Raw genomic sequence first — 15,312 nt, 5'->3', positions numbered from 1 at the left:
GTGGTGGTAAGACATCGGCCTCCTAATTGGGAGTTCGAATCATGGTCGCTGCAGCCTGGTGGGTTAAGAGTGGAGATTTGTCTGATCTCCCAGGTCAACTTATGTGCAGACCTGCTAGTCACTTAACCCCCTTCGTGTGTACACGCAAGCACAAGACCAAGTGAGCACGGAAAAGATCCTGTAATCCATGTCAGAGTTCGGTGGGTTATAGAAACATGAAAATACCCAGCATGCCTCCCCGAAATCGACTTATGCTGCCTGAATGGCGGGGTAAAAACGGTCATATAACCGGCCCCCGTAGCGCAGTGGTTAGCGCATCGGGCTGCGGGCCGGGAGGTCGTGGGTTCGAATCCCATCAGGGTCATGTGGGCTTTTTGGGCTACGGTCGGCTCCTACCCAGAGTGGAAATGCTATGGGAAGGCTGGGATCACACGGCCGAGTGTCATTCACTTAACGAATGCGACTTTGAGGGTGCTCAGGTTCTGTATACCTGACCAACACCGCAGGTGCGGCAGTTCTCGGGTCTGGTTGATGCCAGGATATATTATGACAGTAAGAGTAGAGTGCTGCCCTGTCACGTAGTCTCAAACCAAATTGGAAATCCAAAGCATCATCATTATAATCATCCTCATCTCATTAATCATCCAAAATATAAATTGTCCTTGCTCTTGTGGCCCTTCATGACCGGAGCTCTCATTGTGACCTTGGTCTCAGTGCTCCTGTTCGATCCTTCCCTGAATAGTAGTTCTGCTGTCGGTCTTTAACGTGTGACGTTCTGGGGGGTCGCGTCCGTTAGCTCGGGACAGACCCACTACTGAATACCGTCGAAGTGACTCAGCAGAAGTGCAGTGTCATCTTCCGAGGGTACCCTACCGCAGCGGCCCGACATCCCCCCCTTGGAGCGTCTGTAAAATCGACAAGTCTGGCAGCGGAACGAAATTCAGAGGAGGTTGGAGCAGTTTGTTTGTTCGTTCATGGGCTGAAACTCCCACGGCTTTTACGTGTATGACCGTTTTTACCCCCTTTTAGGCAGCCATACGCCGCTTTCGGAGGAAGCATGCTGGGTATTTTCGTGTTTCTATAACCCACCGAACTCTGACATGGATTACAGGATCTTTTTCGTGTGCACTTGGTCTTGTGCTTGCGTGTACACACGGGGGTGTTCGGACATCGAGGAGAGTCTGCACACAAAGTTGACTCTGAGAAATAAATCTCTCGCCGAACGTGGGGACGAACTCACGCTGACAGCGGCCAACTGGATACAAATCCAGCGCGCTACCGACTGAGCTACATCCCCGCCCCGGTTGGAGCAGTGAGTGCAGGGACGGGGCGGTGTGAGAGCACAACGGAACAAGGAACAGGTGTAAAGACGGAGAGAAAAAAAACACACAAAAAACGGTCATACATGTAAAAATCCACTCGTGCTAAAAACATGAGTGAACAAGGGAGTCTAAGCCCATGAACGAAGAAGAAGAATAAAAAGTACAGTTGTACCGACAACATCAGTCCCCTCTGATGAAAGAACACTTCCCGTGAAAGTACACCTTCAGCTGTCCATTTATTATCTTGACCAAAATATGCCTATCATGAAAGATTATTTTCGGAAACTTGTCCAGAGCATGTTCTTTCATCACAGGCACCACTGTTTGTGCCAGACCTGGCAAAATATATTGGTACTTACTGGTAGCTGATGAGACAGAAATATCTTATGATCTTAATTTGGTTGCCCATTTCTCTCAAGTCACACATATAGAGAATACTACATGGCTTCCTGTGTCGTACCAGATTTACACGAGTTGTTTTTTTAAATATTGAACTGCGAGCGAAAGCGAGCTGTTCACTATTTGAAAAAGCAACGCGTGTAAATCTGGTACGAAACAGCAAGCCATGTAGTATTCTGTTTATCCTGCATACTGTACTTACGTGTATTTTACTGAAAATGTCCTGCAGTCGAGGCAGCTAAATTGAAGACGCTTGTTTTGGAACCTCGATCTCTTCTAAAGCCTCGTGCAATCTATTACGTCAAAGCAAAGAAACATCACTCTGAAAGTGTGGCGTGACGTGTTAGTTCTAAAGATTCATCGAGGGTAATTAAATTACATATTCTTACCAACTCACATAGATAGCAATAACTTCGTTTGGTTGCTAAGACATTGAAGCACTCTTACATGGTAACATGGGGAGATAACTCTAAAACAAAAACCACATGCCATATAAGGCATGGTCCGTAGTGGTTATCTCCCCTACCGGTGTACCGCGCGTGCGCAGGATGTATACCAGTGACACTCATTCCTTTTCCTTCAACCCACGTTGCATGACGTGTTTTGAGGTGCTCAGGCTTTTTCTTAAGCCATAGGCCTTTCTCTCAGGGAAGGCCATCGAATCTTGGTAACATATCAACGACCTTCTTTACTTTTTCAGGAATCGGTGAGAGCGTTTCTTTTTTGTATAACGAGATGATTTCTTAGCGTTTTTGAAGGTTTTGCCACTTGTCTTTTGAATATTTGTCCACCATTTTTGACTTTCAAAATGGCCGACATCCTAGACATAAAGAGAAACTAAGAGCTCTGCCAAGCAGACTCGCTCACCTGGTTCTCAATTGGGCAAAACGGTTAAAGCTGGCGCTAACCACGAACTTCTTCTACTACTCATAGCTCTCAAAGTTATAAATTTCCTTAGCGAGAGGCCATCTTTTGCACGGGACTTTACCTTGATACGCAGCATTCTATTCTATTGTTGATAGATAACGCATCTCCCTCAGCTGACTTTTCGGCTTCGGTTAATAACCTCAGGTGTTACAACCACAATGAAGTTCAGCAAGAGGATCTTCTTGCCTTTTTTGTCATCGTTTATTCTGATGTTCAGGGAATGTTAACTGCTGATTGTAAACAAATAGCAAGTTAGGCTTCTCTTCTGCTCCCTTCAGGAGTAGGTAACGCACTGTCGTTCGCAGGTTCGTTCCGAATCTTCTGCAACCATTACGTCTACCAACGTGGTTGCAGAGGCGACAGATGTGTTTAGTTCGGCGTCAGGTTTACCTGTCAGCGAACTTTTGTCTGCCTGTCAGACATCAGCACCGCCCAGTCCTCTCGGCGCTTTAGCGTCGCGGGCGGTGTTATTGCGCTCTCGCTCTGGTTCGTTCAGAGCCTTCTGCAACCATTACGTCTGCCGACGTTGTTGCAGGTCCAACAGTGGTGTTGGACTTGTCGTCAGGTGTTCCTTTCAACAAATTTGTGTCTGGTTCTCAGACATCAGCACCTCCTGGTCCTCTCGGCGCTTACGCGTCGGCAATTTTATTTTCTACAATGACGTTTGTCTCGGTGACTTTGGCATCATAAGCAGTGGAAAAACAGGTCCCTGCCAGACTTGCTTGACATGACCTCATTTACATGATATACACACGTGTGATTTGAACGATTATTATCTCACGGGTGTCTCTCTCACGTATGTAGGATAAAAATTGGTACACCACTTTTCTTCAGTTGATTTTCACACTCAAAATGATAATAATGGAGAAGGGAATAATTATTATGATAACAGAGGGTGGTTGGGGTGCAGAAAATTGAATGGACTTCTTTTTGTTCAGGTACTCAGAGTGGTTGGGGTGACGAAAGTGTTGGCCTTGTGGTGGTTTTCCTGATAGTTATGATGAAGGTCATAATATCACTAATAGCTTTCATGAATATCTTTCATGAATATCTTTCAGACTCCTGGAAGAGTCATCAACACTGCTCTCGGAGAGATACTTCAGCAACGGATCACCTGTACTGGCTGCCTGCTGTCACCTTGCAGTGGATGATTTCAAAGTAAGATACAGTCAACCCTGTCTATTACGACCTATTAAGGAACCAACCAGAAGTACGTGGTCTTTTTAAGCAGGTTGTCGCTATGGAAAGGTGAATTATATGTAGAAAAAAACTTGATGGGGATCCTTATTTTTTTGTGGTTGTAATGGCCAGGTGGATATTATCAAAGGGTGGTCGCTGGGGCAGTTTTAGCTGTAATGTGGTCCCCCGCAAGTTTCAGCATGCTCCGCAGTCCACTTCTTTGATGCATATTATGGTGCCAGATGTCTCTGTGATTAATGTCAGTGAATGAAGACTTTTAAAGTAACTGATGCCTGGTAGAGAGTTGACTCTCTTTGTTGATTTGATATGGTTAGCATGATAGCTTCTTATTTGTAAGAGATATAGTCCAGGATACAGTGGGCATAGTTTGTTTCTTTGATATCACCTTTTCAAGATGAACGTGTTTAACGTTTAGTTAATGGTGAGTTCACTGGACACTGTTATCGTGTGTGTTGATGCACTTTGGATGAAGAGAATATATTAATTAATATGATGCGATATGAACAGGGTGCCATGTCCAAGCTGATCAGAGGGAATGAACTAGAGCTGGCCATCAGCATTGGAACCGTTCTGGGCAGCGTTCCTGACCATATGCGTGTGGCCACAGAGCTGCTCTCACGACGTTGTGAGCACATTGGAAAGTGGTCAGACATTGTATTCAAGTTTGTCTCTTAAGTTTTTGCAGAATGGATATTTCTTGTGTGGTGGGTCTGTAAAAATGTTTGTTATGTCCTACGTCTTAGCCTCGCGCCCCCTAATTGGCGTAGAGGCGCGTCCCCCGGGTGGTGGATGGGGGAGCCTTCTCTACTAACTTCTGAGAGAAGGTCGCATCACTCTCGATGCCGTGAACCTAATTAGGATCTTTTTCTTGTCTCTTCTCTATTTCTGCCTCCCCAAAGCCCTTTCACTTACCTTTTCTAACCTATAAAATTCTCCACTTTTTTTTCCCCAAAATATGGTGAATTCCGAGTTTGTCATGTGTGACCAGGGGATGAGTGGCTGACACCTTAATGCTCAGGGCGTATCTTGTGTAGTTTTGATGGCTTCAAGTAGAAAAGAAGAAAGTGTTTTGGCTAGGTTAAACACTGGTCACACTTATATATAACACATGTTCACCTGCTTAAAAGAGAAGAGGCACCATATGGTGTCATGCCTGTGATAATAGTTTTACTGTGATACATAGTTTTACTGTCATACATTTCCTGACTTTGTTTTTTGAAATTGGTTTAATTTAAATTTGTGTAATGTTAAACTTGTGGGGTCCTGATTTGGCCTATATGGTCCGCTGGACCCAAAAAGCAACAATTAAGTAACTAACTGGTAACTTACGTCTTAGATTTGTGTTGTTTCCCTTTGTTTTTTGGCTTCATCAAGTTTTGAGAGCTGCATGCAAGTTTGTTAGGTATTTAGCAATAGGCAATAGTTAATTTGTTTTGGTAGCTTTGTTGACAGACGTAGTACATGCATAAACATTCCAGCACACATACTTTCTTACGAATGCACATAAACATGCACATGCACTCACACCAAATGGAGAAGAATCCAGGAGTCCACACATCACCTTTGTAATTCAGTCTTCAGCTTATTTAATTTTTGTTGTGGTTTGGTACTTGTGCTTTTGGGATAAAACGTTTGAATGGATGAATTTGCACAACTCAACTTTAATGTTACGGATGAAATTTCAGGTAAGTGTGTGTATGTATAGAAAATATGTGTGCTCTACTCTGTTTACTATCTACTGTCACTCGCACACAACACTCAGACAAAGCACAAAGACTAAACACTCTCAATGCCCTTTGCCCTCGTACCTGTAATAAATCATCAACACAACAATACAAATACGTTATTTCTCATGCATTCTACAGATCACGTTCATTCATATATAAGAAGAATACTATATTAACACACGTCGGAGACCAACTGTCTCACGTTAGATGAATGTTCCTGATCCACACAATTCTGCTATTGTTTACAGTTCCTGTTTACTACAGTGTCATGTTATGCACATCACGTGTCGCATAATTCCTAAATTGACGACGTCTACGTCTCACACAATCTTCTCGTCGATTATGGTTCTTCGGTGGCAGTTCACAGTTCAGTGACTCCACAATAATGTTTCTTCGGTGGCAGTTCACTCGTATCGTAACTCCACAAACTTAACGGGTACATACCCGGGATACATACCACCCACGCAATACTGCTCGTGGTGGCTATGGGATGCGGTTTCACCCAGTTCCCAGTACTCCAGCGTTGCTACAACCCTGCGCTCTCGTAGCGCCAAGGAGGGGATGCCCATTCCTCTTTCTCTCTCCCTCTGCCAAGTGGTTCCATCCCTCACTCTGACCGGGGTGCTGCGTAAAAAGTTTAGGCTACCATAAGTCTCAATTCTTAGCTAAACTTTTCTACGAAATAATACTGCTATTCTTTTCCAACACCGTTCAACTATCTTATGCGGATATATTATTATGCGGATATATTATTTACACCAGCTCATTTCCAAGTAACTTCATTATCGAAAGAACATTCGACCTTCCTTTTCAAAATGGCTGACACAGCGGCACACGCTTTTCCAGCCCAATTTACAACATGACTCTCCCAGTCATTTCACCAGTCAATATTATTGAGCAAAACATAATTCAATAAATACCTGTATCTTTACAGCCTAGAACCACTCATGGTTCGTCCGCAACACTAGTCTCTCGGGGTTAAAACTCAGTGTTCGCGGTGAGCAGCATTCTCGCCCCACGCGGAGACATCAACACGCCTGTCTCGTCTGACTGTCAAGAACGCTCTGTCTTCACACGCCACGAAGCTAACCTATTTCTCTCCCCTTGGCTACAACAGCCTATGAAGATACGCCTTACAAAACTAGGCCACGCCGTCAAGTAGTGATACTACAAGTATGGCAAGCCAATTTGTACAACATTTGTTTACACCATCCAATACTGAATTATGTACAAATCCGTTTGTCACAATATTTAGTCCTAAAATATATGGAACTTGTTGTGTATTAGGGATCTGGGTGTGGATCTGCTGAAGACACTGCCAGACAGTGAGGATTTGTTGACCCGTCTTTGTGCTCGTTGTGCTGCCAGCATGGATGAGATTAACGACCTGCACTCACAGGTAGGAATAAATGGTGGTAGCTGTGCTTTTGTCAAAACAAACACATTTCACTCCATTCTTGGATGCTGTTTACAGGCCTGTAGTAATAAATATATGCCTTGTTTTGATCATAAGTATAATTTGTTTGCAGTCTCTTTTTTTTTATCTGGACTAATGGAACATTTAGGGTTCAGAAAAAAGACTTTTTCTTATTTAACAATTACTAAAGCCTCCTTCAGTCGGGTTTATGCAGTGGGGTCAGTGAATCAACTGTCAAAGGATAATATCTGACATTAATTGGGCAAAGTGTACTTCACAAAGCTTGCTGCACGAAGCTTCAGCACTGAATCTTTAGTAATAAGACTGCGAAATCTTTGAAATGAAGGTAACGTCAGTTATTCTTTTTTTACTCATGCAGGCAGGGTTGCCGTCTATGGAGGAGTGCTTTCACAGAGCAGAAAGCTTGCAGAACCAAGGAGATGCAGTGTCCATGAAGAAATGTGTTAGTTTCTTCCTCCTCTCTGCAGAACCTGAACAAGGCCTGAAGCTGGGTCTGCACTTTGTCAAGGGTTTGTTCTTCTTCTTCTTTGTTCATGGGCTTAGACTCCCACGTTCACTCATGTTTTTAGCACGAGTGGATTTTTACGTGTATGACCGTTTTTACCCCGCCTTTCATGCAGCATACGCCGATTTCTGGGGAGACATGCTGGGTATTTTCATGTTTCTATAACCCACGAACTCTGACATGGATTACAGGATTTTTTTCGTGCGCACTTGGTCTTATGCTTGCGTGTACACACGAAGGGGGTTAAGTCACTAGCAGGTCTGCACATAAGTTGACCTGGGAGATTGGAAAAATCTCCACTCTTAGCCCACCAGGCGGGATTCGAACTCCCGATTAGGAGGCCGACGTCTTACCACCATGCCACTGCGCCCGTCAAGGGTATGTTCGTAATGGAAATGCTAAATGATCATAATTTTAGCATGGAGTGATGCTTCCTTGGTGGAAAAGGAATCAATTATACAAGAGTGTGTTTGTGTGGAGAGTGTCTGTGTGTGTGTGTTTGACTTTACGTGTGAGTGCATGCGTGTGTGTGTGAGTTGAGGGGGATCGTATCATTGACTCACTTGAGTAATCAGATGAGGCACTTCTGGTAGAATCATCGAGGTCTTTTGTGTGCCGCAGCAGTGACAGTGGGGTGGGACATGGAGATTGTCTCCGAGTCTGCACATAAAGTTTACCCGTGTGAGTGCATGCGTGTGTGTGTGAGTTGAGGGGGATCGTATCATTGACTCACTTGAGTAATCAGATGAGGCACTTCTGGTAGAAACATCGAGGTCTTTTGTGTGCCGCAGCAGTGACAGTGGGGTGGGACATGGAGATTGTCTCTGAGTCTACACATAAAGTTTACCCGTGTGAGTGCATGCGTGTGTGTGTGAGTTGAGGGGGATCGTATCATTGACTCACTTGAGTAATCAGATGAGGCACTTCTGGTAGAAACATCGAGGTCTTTTGTGTGCCGCAGCAGTGACAGTGGGGTGGGACATGGAGATTGTCTCTGAGTCTGCACATAAAGTTTACCCGTGTGAGTGCATGCGTGTGTGTGTGAGTTGAGGGGGATCGTATCATTGACTCACTTGAGTAATCAGATGAGGCACTTCTGGTAGAAACATCGAGGTCTTTTGTGTGCCGCAGCAGTGACAGTGGGGTGGGACATGGAGATTGTCTCTGAGTCTGCACATAAAGTTTACCCGTGTGAGTGCATGCGTGTGTGTGTGAGTTGAGGGGGATCGTATCATTGACTCACTTGAGTAATCAGATGAGGCACTTCTGGTAGAAACATCGAGGTCTTTTGTGTGCCGCAGCAGTGACAGTGGGGTGGGACATGGAGATTGTCTCTGAGTCTGCACATAAAGTTTACACGTGTGTCCCAGCCTGGATTCCAACCCATGAATTAAGGATGCTCTGAGCTTTCTGTTCATTAAGTTGCTGTCATTTTTTTGCTACAGATAAAATGTCGACCAGCAGCTGGACTGCGAGCGACGTGTTTGAGATGCTGCAGCTGCTGGGTTGTTTGCGAACAGACAGGCTGGCACACCACAAGAATGCTGTGTGAGTACACTGAAACTCCCTTATAAGACTCCTTGATTTTAAGACACACACCCTCCCGTTGTATGTGTCCAGACAGGCTAGGGAACCACAAGACTGCTGTGTGAGTTCACTGAAACTCCCTTTTAAAGACGCCTGGATTTTCTTCTTCAGCATTCGATGGCTCCCTGAATTAAGATTCCTCCACCCCCCCCCCCCCCCACCCCCACCCTTCAATTAAGACCTTGCTTTTTCAGATACTCTATTTATAACGTCAGTAGATTTATCACCATTGTAAGACTCCCTCCCTTTTAAAACCTGATGTATTTGCACACCCTTTACTATTTCCTAGAGTAGCTAACATTGCTTTGAGATAATGAACAATTGTGACAATTTGATACGTACTGCACCTAGCTGAAAATTTAAATTGTTCTGTATTGTTTGTCCCCAGGATGATGTATGAGTTGCTGGCTCTGAGTGCCTACGTTGCAGCGCTGGTCGCCATCCGCAGAGGCTACTTTGACTTGGTGCCTGCCCTCTTCAAACACACCAGGTGGGTGGGGCTTCAAACTGAGTCTCCCTCAGAAAGAGAATTCAGAGAAAAGACTAGAGTAGGGTCCTCATCATGAGTTGCCAGCGCTGTTGCTGTAGTTCAGTTGACTACATTAACTCATGGACGGTTTCCAAACTGTGCGTCCTTGTGTTCTGTAGAAGCCCAAAAAACATAGAACATTCACAGAGGGGCCCCCGCAACGCACTAAACCTAAAAAGAGCGGTTACTTTTTAGTGTGTGTCATTTCAGATTTGCCAGTACAGACTGGAACCCCCCTTTTAAGATCTCCAAAAATGTGAGAAAATCAGGTCTTAAAAAGGAGGGAGTCTTAAAAAATGGAGGTTACGAACAGACAATCTGAAAAATGAAAGTCTGAGTGACTCTTGGTTTCAGGGACATGATGACCAAGGAGATGGTCCAGCTGCCGTTCAGTGTGCGGGATGTGGAACAGGACTATGAGGCCTGGACGAAACGCAGGTGAGAATTGCCTGTGCACCTTCACACTGCTATTTACACACAAAAAAGAGCCAGAAAAAAATTTATATTTCTGATCCTTGCTGTGAAGACAAGATATCCAAGTCTACCTCGCAGCTGCTTAATTTTGAAATGGAGGACCCACTCTTATCACCCAAAAGTTCTGCTATATCCACATTTTTCTTCTTTTTTTCTTGAAGAAGGGGGAGGGGGGATAGGACTATAATTATTGGAAGGGAGGACTTTACATTGATGTCGGGAAATGAATCCCCTCAAAAAGTAAGTTAGGTCTTCCAAATTGGGGCAAATTGGATTGAGATTTACAGTCGGAATCGTTTATAACGTAACCGGTTATAACGAATATTGGTCATAACGAACATTTTATTTTTTCCCTGCCAGCGCTGTTCTTAGTTATCACTAAAAACAAACTGGTTATAACGAAACCGGTTATAACGAGAAACTGCTTACAACGTCAACATTTCTTGTTCCCAGACCAGAAAAAGAACCGGTTAGAACGAAACTATGACGCAAATCCAACTTTTTTGTAACTTATGACTTATGACGTCAACTTTGGGAAGTAATTCATACAACAAGATGGCGACTAAGTATTGATTATAACGAACATTTTATTTTTTCCCTGCCAGCGGTGTTCTTAGTTATCACTATAACGAAACCGGGTATAACGAATATTGGTTATAACAAACATTTTATTTTTTCCCTGCCAGCGGTGTTCTTAGTTATCACTAAAAACAAACCAGTTATAACGAAAATGCAAAGCAGAAACAAAGGTATAACTTTTGCAACTTGAATTTGTTTGTTCTGTTATAGAGTCACGCTGCAGCTAATTTTCCTTATTCAAATGTATCGTTGCTGATCTGTGTTGACCATTTCATTTTGCGTTCATTTATGGGAAGATTATTATTTAACGACACTATTATTTTAATCCAACTGGATTGCTAGTGTCGCGATAGTTAAACATTTGTAAACACTGTCAAGTTGTACAGGTTATTTTTGTGCTTCAGTTTTAGTTTGAAAAAAGAATCCATTTTTCCATAAATATGTAGTTCCAAAAGACAAGGATAATTAAATTCATTACAGATGAATTTATTTGAATTGTTTTCACCAGTTTCTATTTGTAAATTGCTTGATAGTTTAAGTAAACATGTAAGTGTTGTTTTTTTGTCTATTTTCTTTTCCGCCTGCAAAACAAAGCCATCATTTTGTACATCAATTTTTAGACACCAGGTCTTTTGTTGTTGTTTTTGTTGTTGTTTTTATTTCATTGTTACATTCTTGGGTACAAGGTTATGGCCTAATAAACAGATTTGTTGAAGAACAGAATTCGATGTGTGTGTGTCTGTGTGTGTGTGTGTGTGTGTGTGTACGTGTGTGTGTGTTTTTATTGTTTCAGGCAAACTTTGGTATTTCTGTTGAAAACGATCTCTCTGCTTAATTATTCATTTATTTGACCGTTGTATAGACCACATAACAGTTGATAATTCTCCACTTGAATCTCCAGCTTTCCCGAGGCCTGTTGCATGCCCCATACCCCCCCCCCCTCTCTCTCTCTCTCTCTCTTTCGCCATCTCTCTCTCTCTCTCTCTCACACACTCTCTCCGTGTATCTCTCTCTCTCTGTCTCTCTCTGTCTCTCTCTCTCTCTCTCTCATGTACGATTATGTATGTACCTCATTGAATGTTTTAATGATATGACAAAAAGATTACTTATGCAACAGAAAACAATACTTATTTGCCAACATTTTACCATTTTTACGTTGAAAATGTGAAGAAACCGGTTATAACAAATTTTTTCCTCTTGTCTTCGTTATAACCGATCTAATCGGTTATAACGAAAATCGATTATAACGACTAAAAAACGTTTTCCCCTGAGATTCGTTATAAACGGTTTCGACTGTATTTGATTTGGCAAGTTTTTGCTGCAGGAGGGGCGAAGGGTATGAAACTAAAAATCGGGGTACAGTGCCCTGCGATGCGATGTCCCTCCAGTGAATGGTGAAAAGGCACGTTTTGTCAGCGGCTTGGCTGTTTACATGACCTAATCATACCTGACATGAAAGGCCACCTGCAATGTAGTTTGTCCCAAAGGGGTTGCTCTTTTATTGTAGAGACCACTGTACTTTTCCTGCATAATGACAGCAAACACTGAGCACAGTCTGTGTGTTTTTTTCTCCCCAGACCTCAGAGTGGCCGTGGTGGTGGAGGAGGGCCTAATTCGAACCCACAGTGGTCTCAGCTGCAGGCACGACTGGGACACGAAATATGGCCAGTGGAGTTTGGTGCCGACTGTATGGCCAGCTCCCATCTACCGTCACACTCTGATGTCCATGTGTCAGTACTCACTGGCCAGCGGATTAGGGTCAGTGTGTGTGTGTGTGTGTGTGTGTGTGTGTGTGTGTGTGTGCACGCTTGAGGCAGGAGGGGGAGAGGGGTGTATGTTTTTGTGTATTTTGCTCTTCATGTATGTGAGTGTGTGTGTATGGGGGGTGGGGGGGGGGGGGGGGGGTGGGGGGTGAAGGGGCGTGTCTGGTTTGTTTTTTCCTTATTTCTTTGGATGTTTGTGGGAAAGGGTTAGTTGGAATGCAAGATTTGTTTGTTTTTATGGATGGATGCGTTGAGTCTGCATTATGTGCAAAAATCAGTTTCAACACATTTTATTGTTTATGGTTATGTTGGTTTTACACTTGTGTGCAGGGCCTAGCAGTGTTTCTAGAGGACGCCAAGTCAGCAGTGTCGGTGAACGAAGCGTTGATGTGGGCGAAAGTGAACCCTTTCTCTCCCCTTGGTTCTGGCATGAGAATCACACCATTCTGAGAACCGACGTTTTGAGTGATATTACTGCAATGAGGGATAATCTAGGTGTAGCCTTTGCCCTGAAGAATCTTTGGTGTGTGGAACAAATAGGGTTTCTGTATAGTTGAATGAAGCTTGAATGTGAAATAATTCATTTTTCAGATTTCCGTGCATAAGAAAGGAGTGCACGAATGATGGTGTAATATAGTATAAGGAAATAAGTTGAAAATATGTTTATCAGGGAAAACAAAACAGACAGGAATTGAATAATTGGTTTCGACCATAATCTTCGACAGCCTTCAGAAAACAGCATGTATGAACAGCTTTCTGTTGAGGTATCAACTTTACTCTATATACAGTCAAAGCTGGTTTCGACATTCTTTTATTGTTCAATGTTTTAAAGGTTGCTAGGTTTCTTTGTTTTTACAGAAATATCTCTTATTTCTGAGTTGTGTTGGCAAAGACAGGTTTTGTTTGGATTGAACTTCATGACTCTTCCACCAGCCGCAATACCATGTGGGCTGGCGATTAATAGCGCATTACACCATTCTGAATAATTTTGAAAGGTAAAATCTGAATGAAAGGTATTCTTCACAGCTATAGCCCGGCTATCACATTGTTTCAAGTATCGATTTTTTTGTCTGCTTTTGCTCAGCATTTTCAAGGAATTGTGTCTATTGGTTGTTCTCTCTCTCTCTCTCTCTCTCTCTCTCTCTCTGTCTCTCTCTCTCTCTCTCTCTCATCTACTTCAAGTTGCCTAAAGAACATATCACCTGATGATTTAAACACACATTTTTCCAAAATAGCTGAAAAGGTTGTTATAAACGATAAAACAACCTTAAATAAATTGGAAGTTTTGGAAGACTTCTGTAAATCAAAACAAATTTCATCTCAGTTAAATATTCCTCCGCTTACGGTGCCTGAAGTATTTCACGCACTCGCTCATTTAAAGCAAACGGGTACCCGGGGAATAGACGGGCTTGATGGCAGGATTCTAAAGTTATCAGCCCCTGTAATTTCTGACACCCTCACTTACATTTATAATCTCTGTTTAGAAAAAAACTATTTTCCAATAGCCCTCAAGCAGGCAAAAATCATTCTTCTGTTTAAATCTGGCGAAAAGAAAGACCCCTCAAATTACAGGCCGATTTCTATACTGTCAGTATTATCAAAACCACTGGAACAACATATAAACAAACACCTATTATCGCACTTTGACCTCAATCAATTATTTCACCCTAACCAGTCTGGATTTAGAGCTCATCACTCCTGTCACACTGCCTTAGTCTCTCTTGTTGATCAGTGGTTGGAAAAGATCAACGATAATCGAAAATTTCTTAATAAATTTTCATTTAATTAATATACTTACCAACTCACATAAATAGCATTAACTTCAGTTTGATGCGTAAGACATTGAAGTACTAACCCTGGAAACAGGGGGAGGTAACCCCCAAATCAAAACAAAACCTTGACAACAAGGCCCTGGTAGTTACCTCCCCTCACCGGAAGCCCGCGCATGCGCGGCCCATATCACCGGTAAACTCATTCCCAATGAAACACCACCTTCAACCATTAAAAAACGATTGCGGGGTAGGTTGGGAGGGCATTTACTATGTGAGTTGGTAAGTATATTAATTAAATGAAAATTTATTAAGAAATTTTCGATTAAATAACATATTCTTACTACAACTCACATAAATAGCAGATTGCTACATAAGGTGGCGGGAAACTCACTTAACATGATAAGAAACCGGCCTGCTTCAACCATTTCTGGTAAGCAACTACTACCATTGCAGTGGGTACTAAAACACGAACAAAAGTAGAAAAGAAAGACGTCTTAACGTGACGTCCAAACACCACTGAGGTGCCATACGAGAATTGTCTGGCAGCAGAACCACCGGATAAAGGGTCCAAGCTCAGGCCCCATGAATTCTAGACAACGCAGAGGAAGAAAGAATGCTCCCCATCATTTGACTGCCGCACTCATAAGCCTGTTAATGAGTGTAAAAGCCCATCTAGTCAGGGCTGCCTAGCAATAATTTGATTCTATCCGTCTAAACGCAAGAACCAAAAGGAGCCATGCAAGACAAGTATGTCAAAATACTCAATACCTTGCGCGAGACCCAGAAGTATGTAAAACGCTACCCCCTTAAGGGGAAGTGAACACCGACAAAAAGGAGTCTGAGAGCCTTCCTATAAAGAAAGGCTAGCATGTCTCAAAATCTATGGCTCTTAAAAAAGAGCTTAAAAACAAAAAGAAATCCCAAGTTGGAATTAATTTTCAAAAGACAAAAGCTTGGACGCAGGGCCCTTACCACGCAGGGCGTAGAAAGAGAAAAGTCTTGTCAAGACCCGACGACGTTCCTCCAGAATAACGAAACATAGACTTCCTACGATAACAACAGTTCGTGGAAAGTCTTAACATCCTCCTGA

General features: G+C 42.9%; 1 protein-coding gene across 1 annotated transcript in view; it reads left to right on the top strand.

Moving 5' to 3' along the window:
- LOC138969279 (WD repeat-containing protein 17-like) overlaps positions 1-15,012 on the top strand; it is a 40,836-nt gene extending 25,824 nt beyond the window's left edge. The window contains exons 19-27 of the mRNA XM_070342033.1: positions 3,707-3,806; positions 4,356-4,492; positions 6,863-6,974; positions 7,372-7,522; positions 8,964-9,066; positions 9,494-9,595; positions 9,989-10,072; positions 12,265-12,445; positions 12,781-15,012. Of these exons, the coding sequence (XP_070198134.1) occupies positions 3,707-3,806; positions 4,356-4,492; positions 6,863-6,974; positions 7,372-7,522; positions 8,964-9,066; positions 9,494-9,595; positions 9,989-10,072; positions 12,265-12,445; positions 12,781-12,900 (1,090 nt within the window). The 3' untranslated portion in view covers positions 12,901-15,012. The remainder of the gene's footprint in view (positions 1-3,706; positions 3,807-4,355; positions 4,493-6,862; positions 6,975-7,371; positions 7,523-8,963; positions 9,067-9,493; positions 9,596-9,988; positions 10,073-12,264; positions 12,446-12,780) is intronic.
- Positions 15,013-15,312: the final 300 nt, after the last annotated feature.

This window comes from Littorina saxatilis, linkage group LG6 (assembly GCF_037325665.1).
Source record: "Littorina saxatilis isolate snail1 linkage group LG6, US_GU_Lsax_2.0, whole genome shotgun sequence".
Classification (NCBI taxonomy): Eukaryota; Metazoa; Mollusca; class Gastropoda; order Littorinimorpha; family Littorinidae; genus Littorina; species Littorina saxatilis.
Note: the sequence above shows the minus strand (reverse complement) of the source record. Positions and strands in the feature narration are given on the sequence as shown.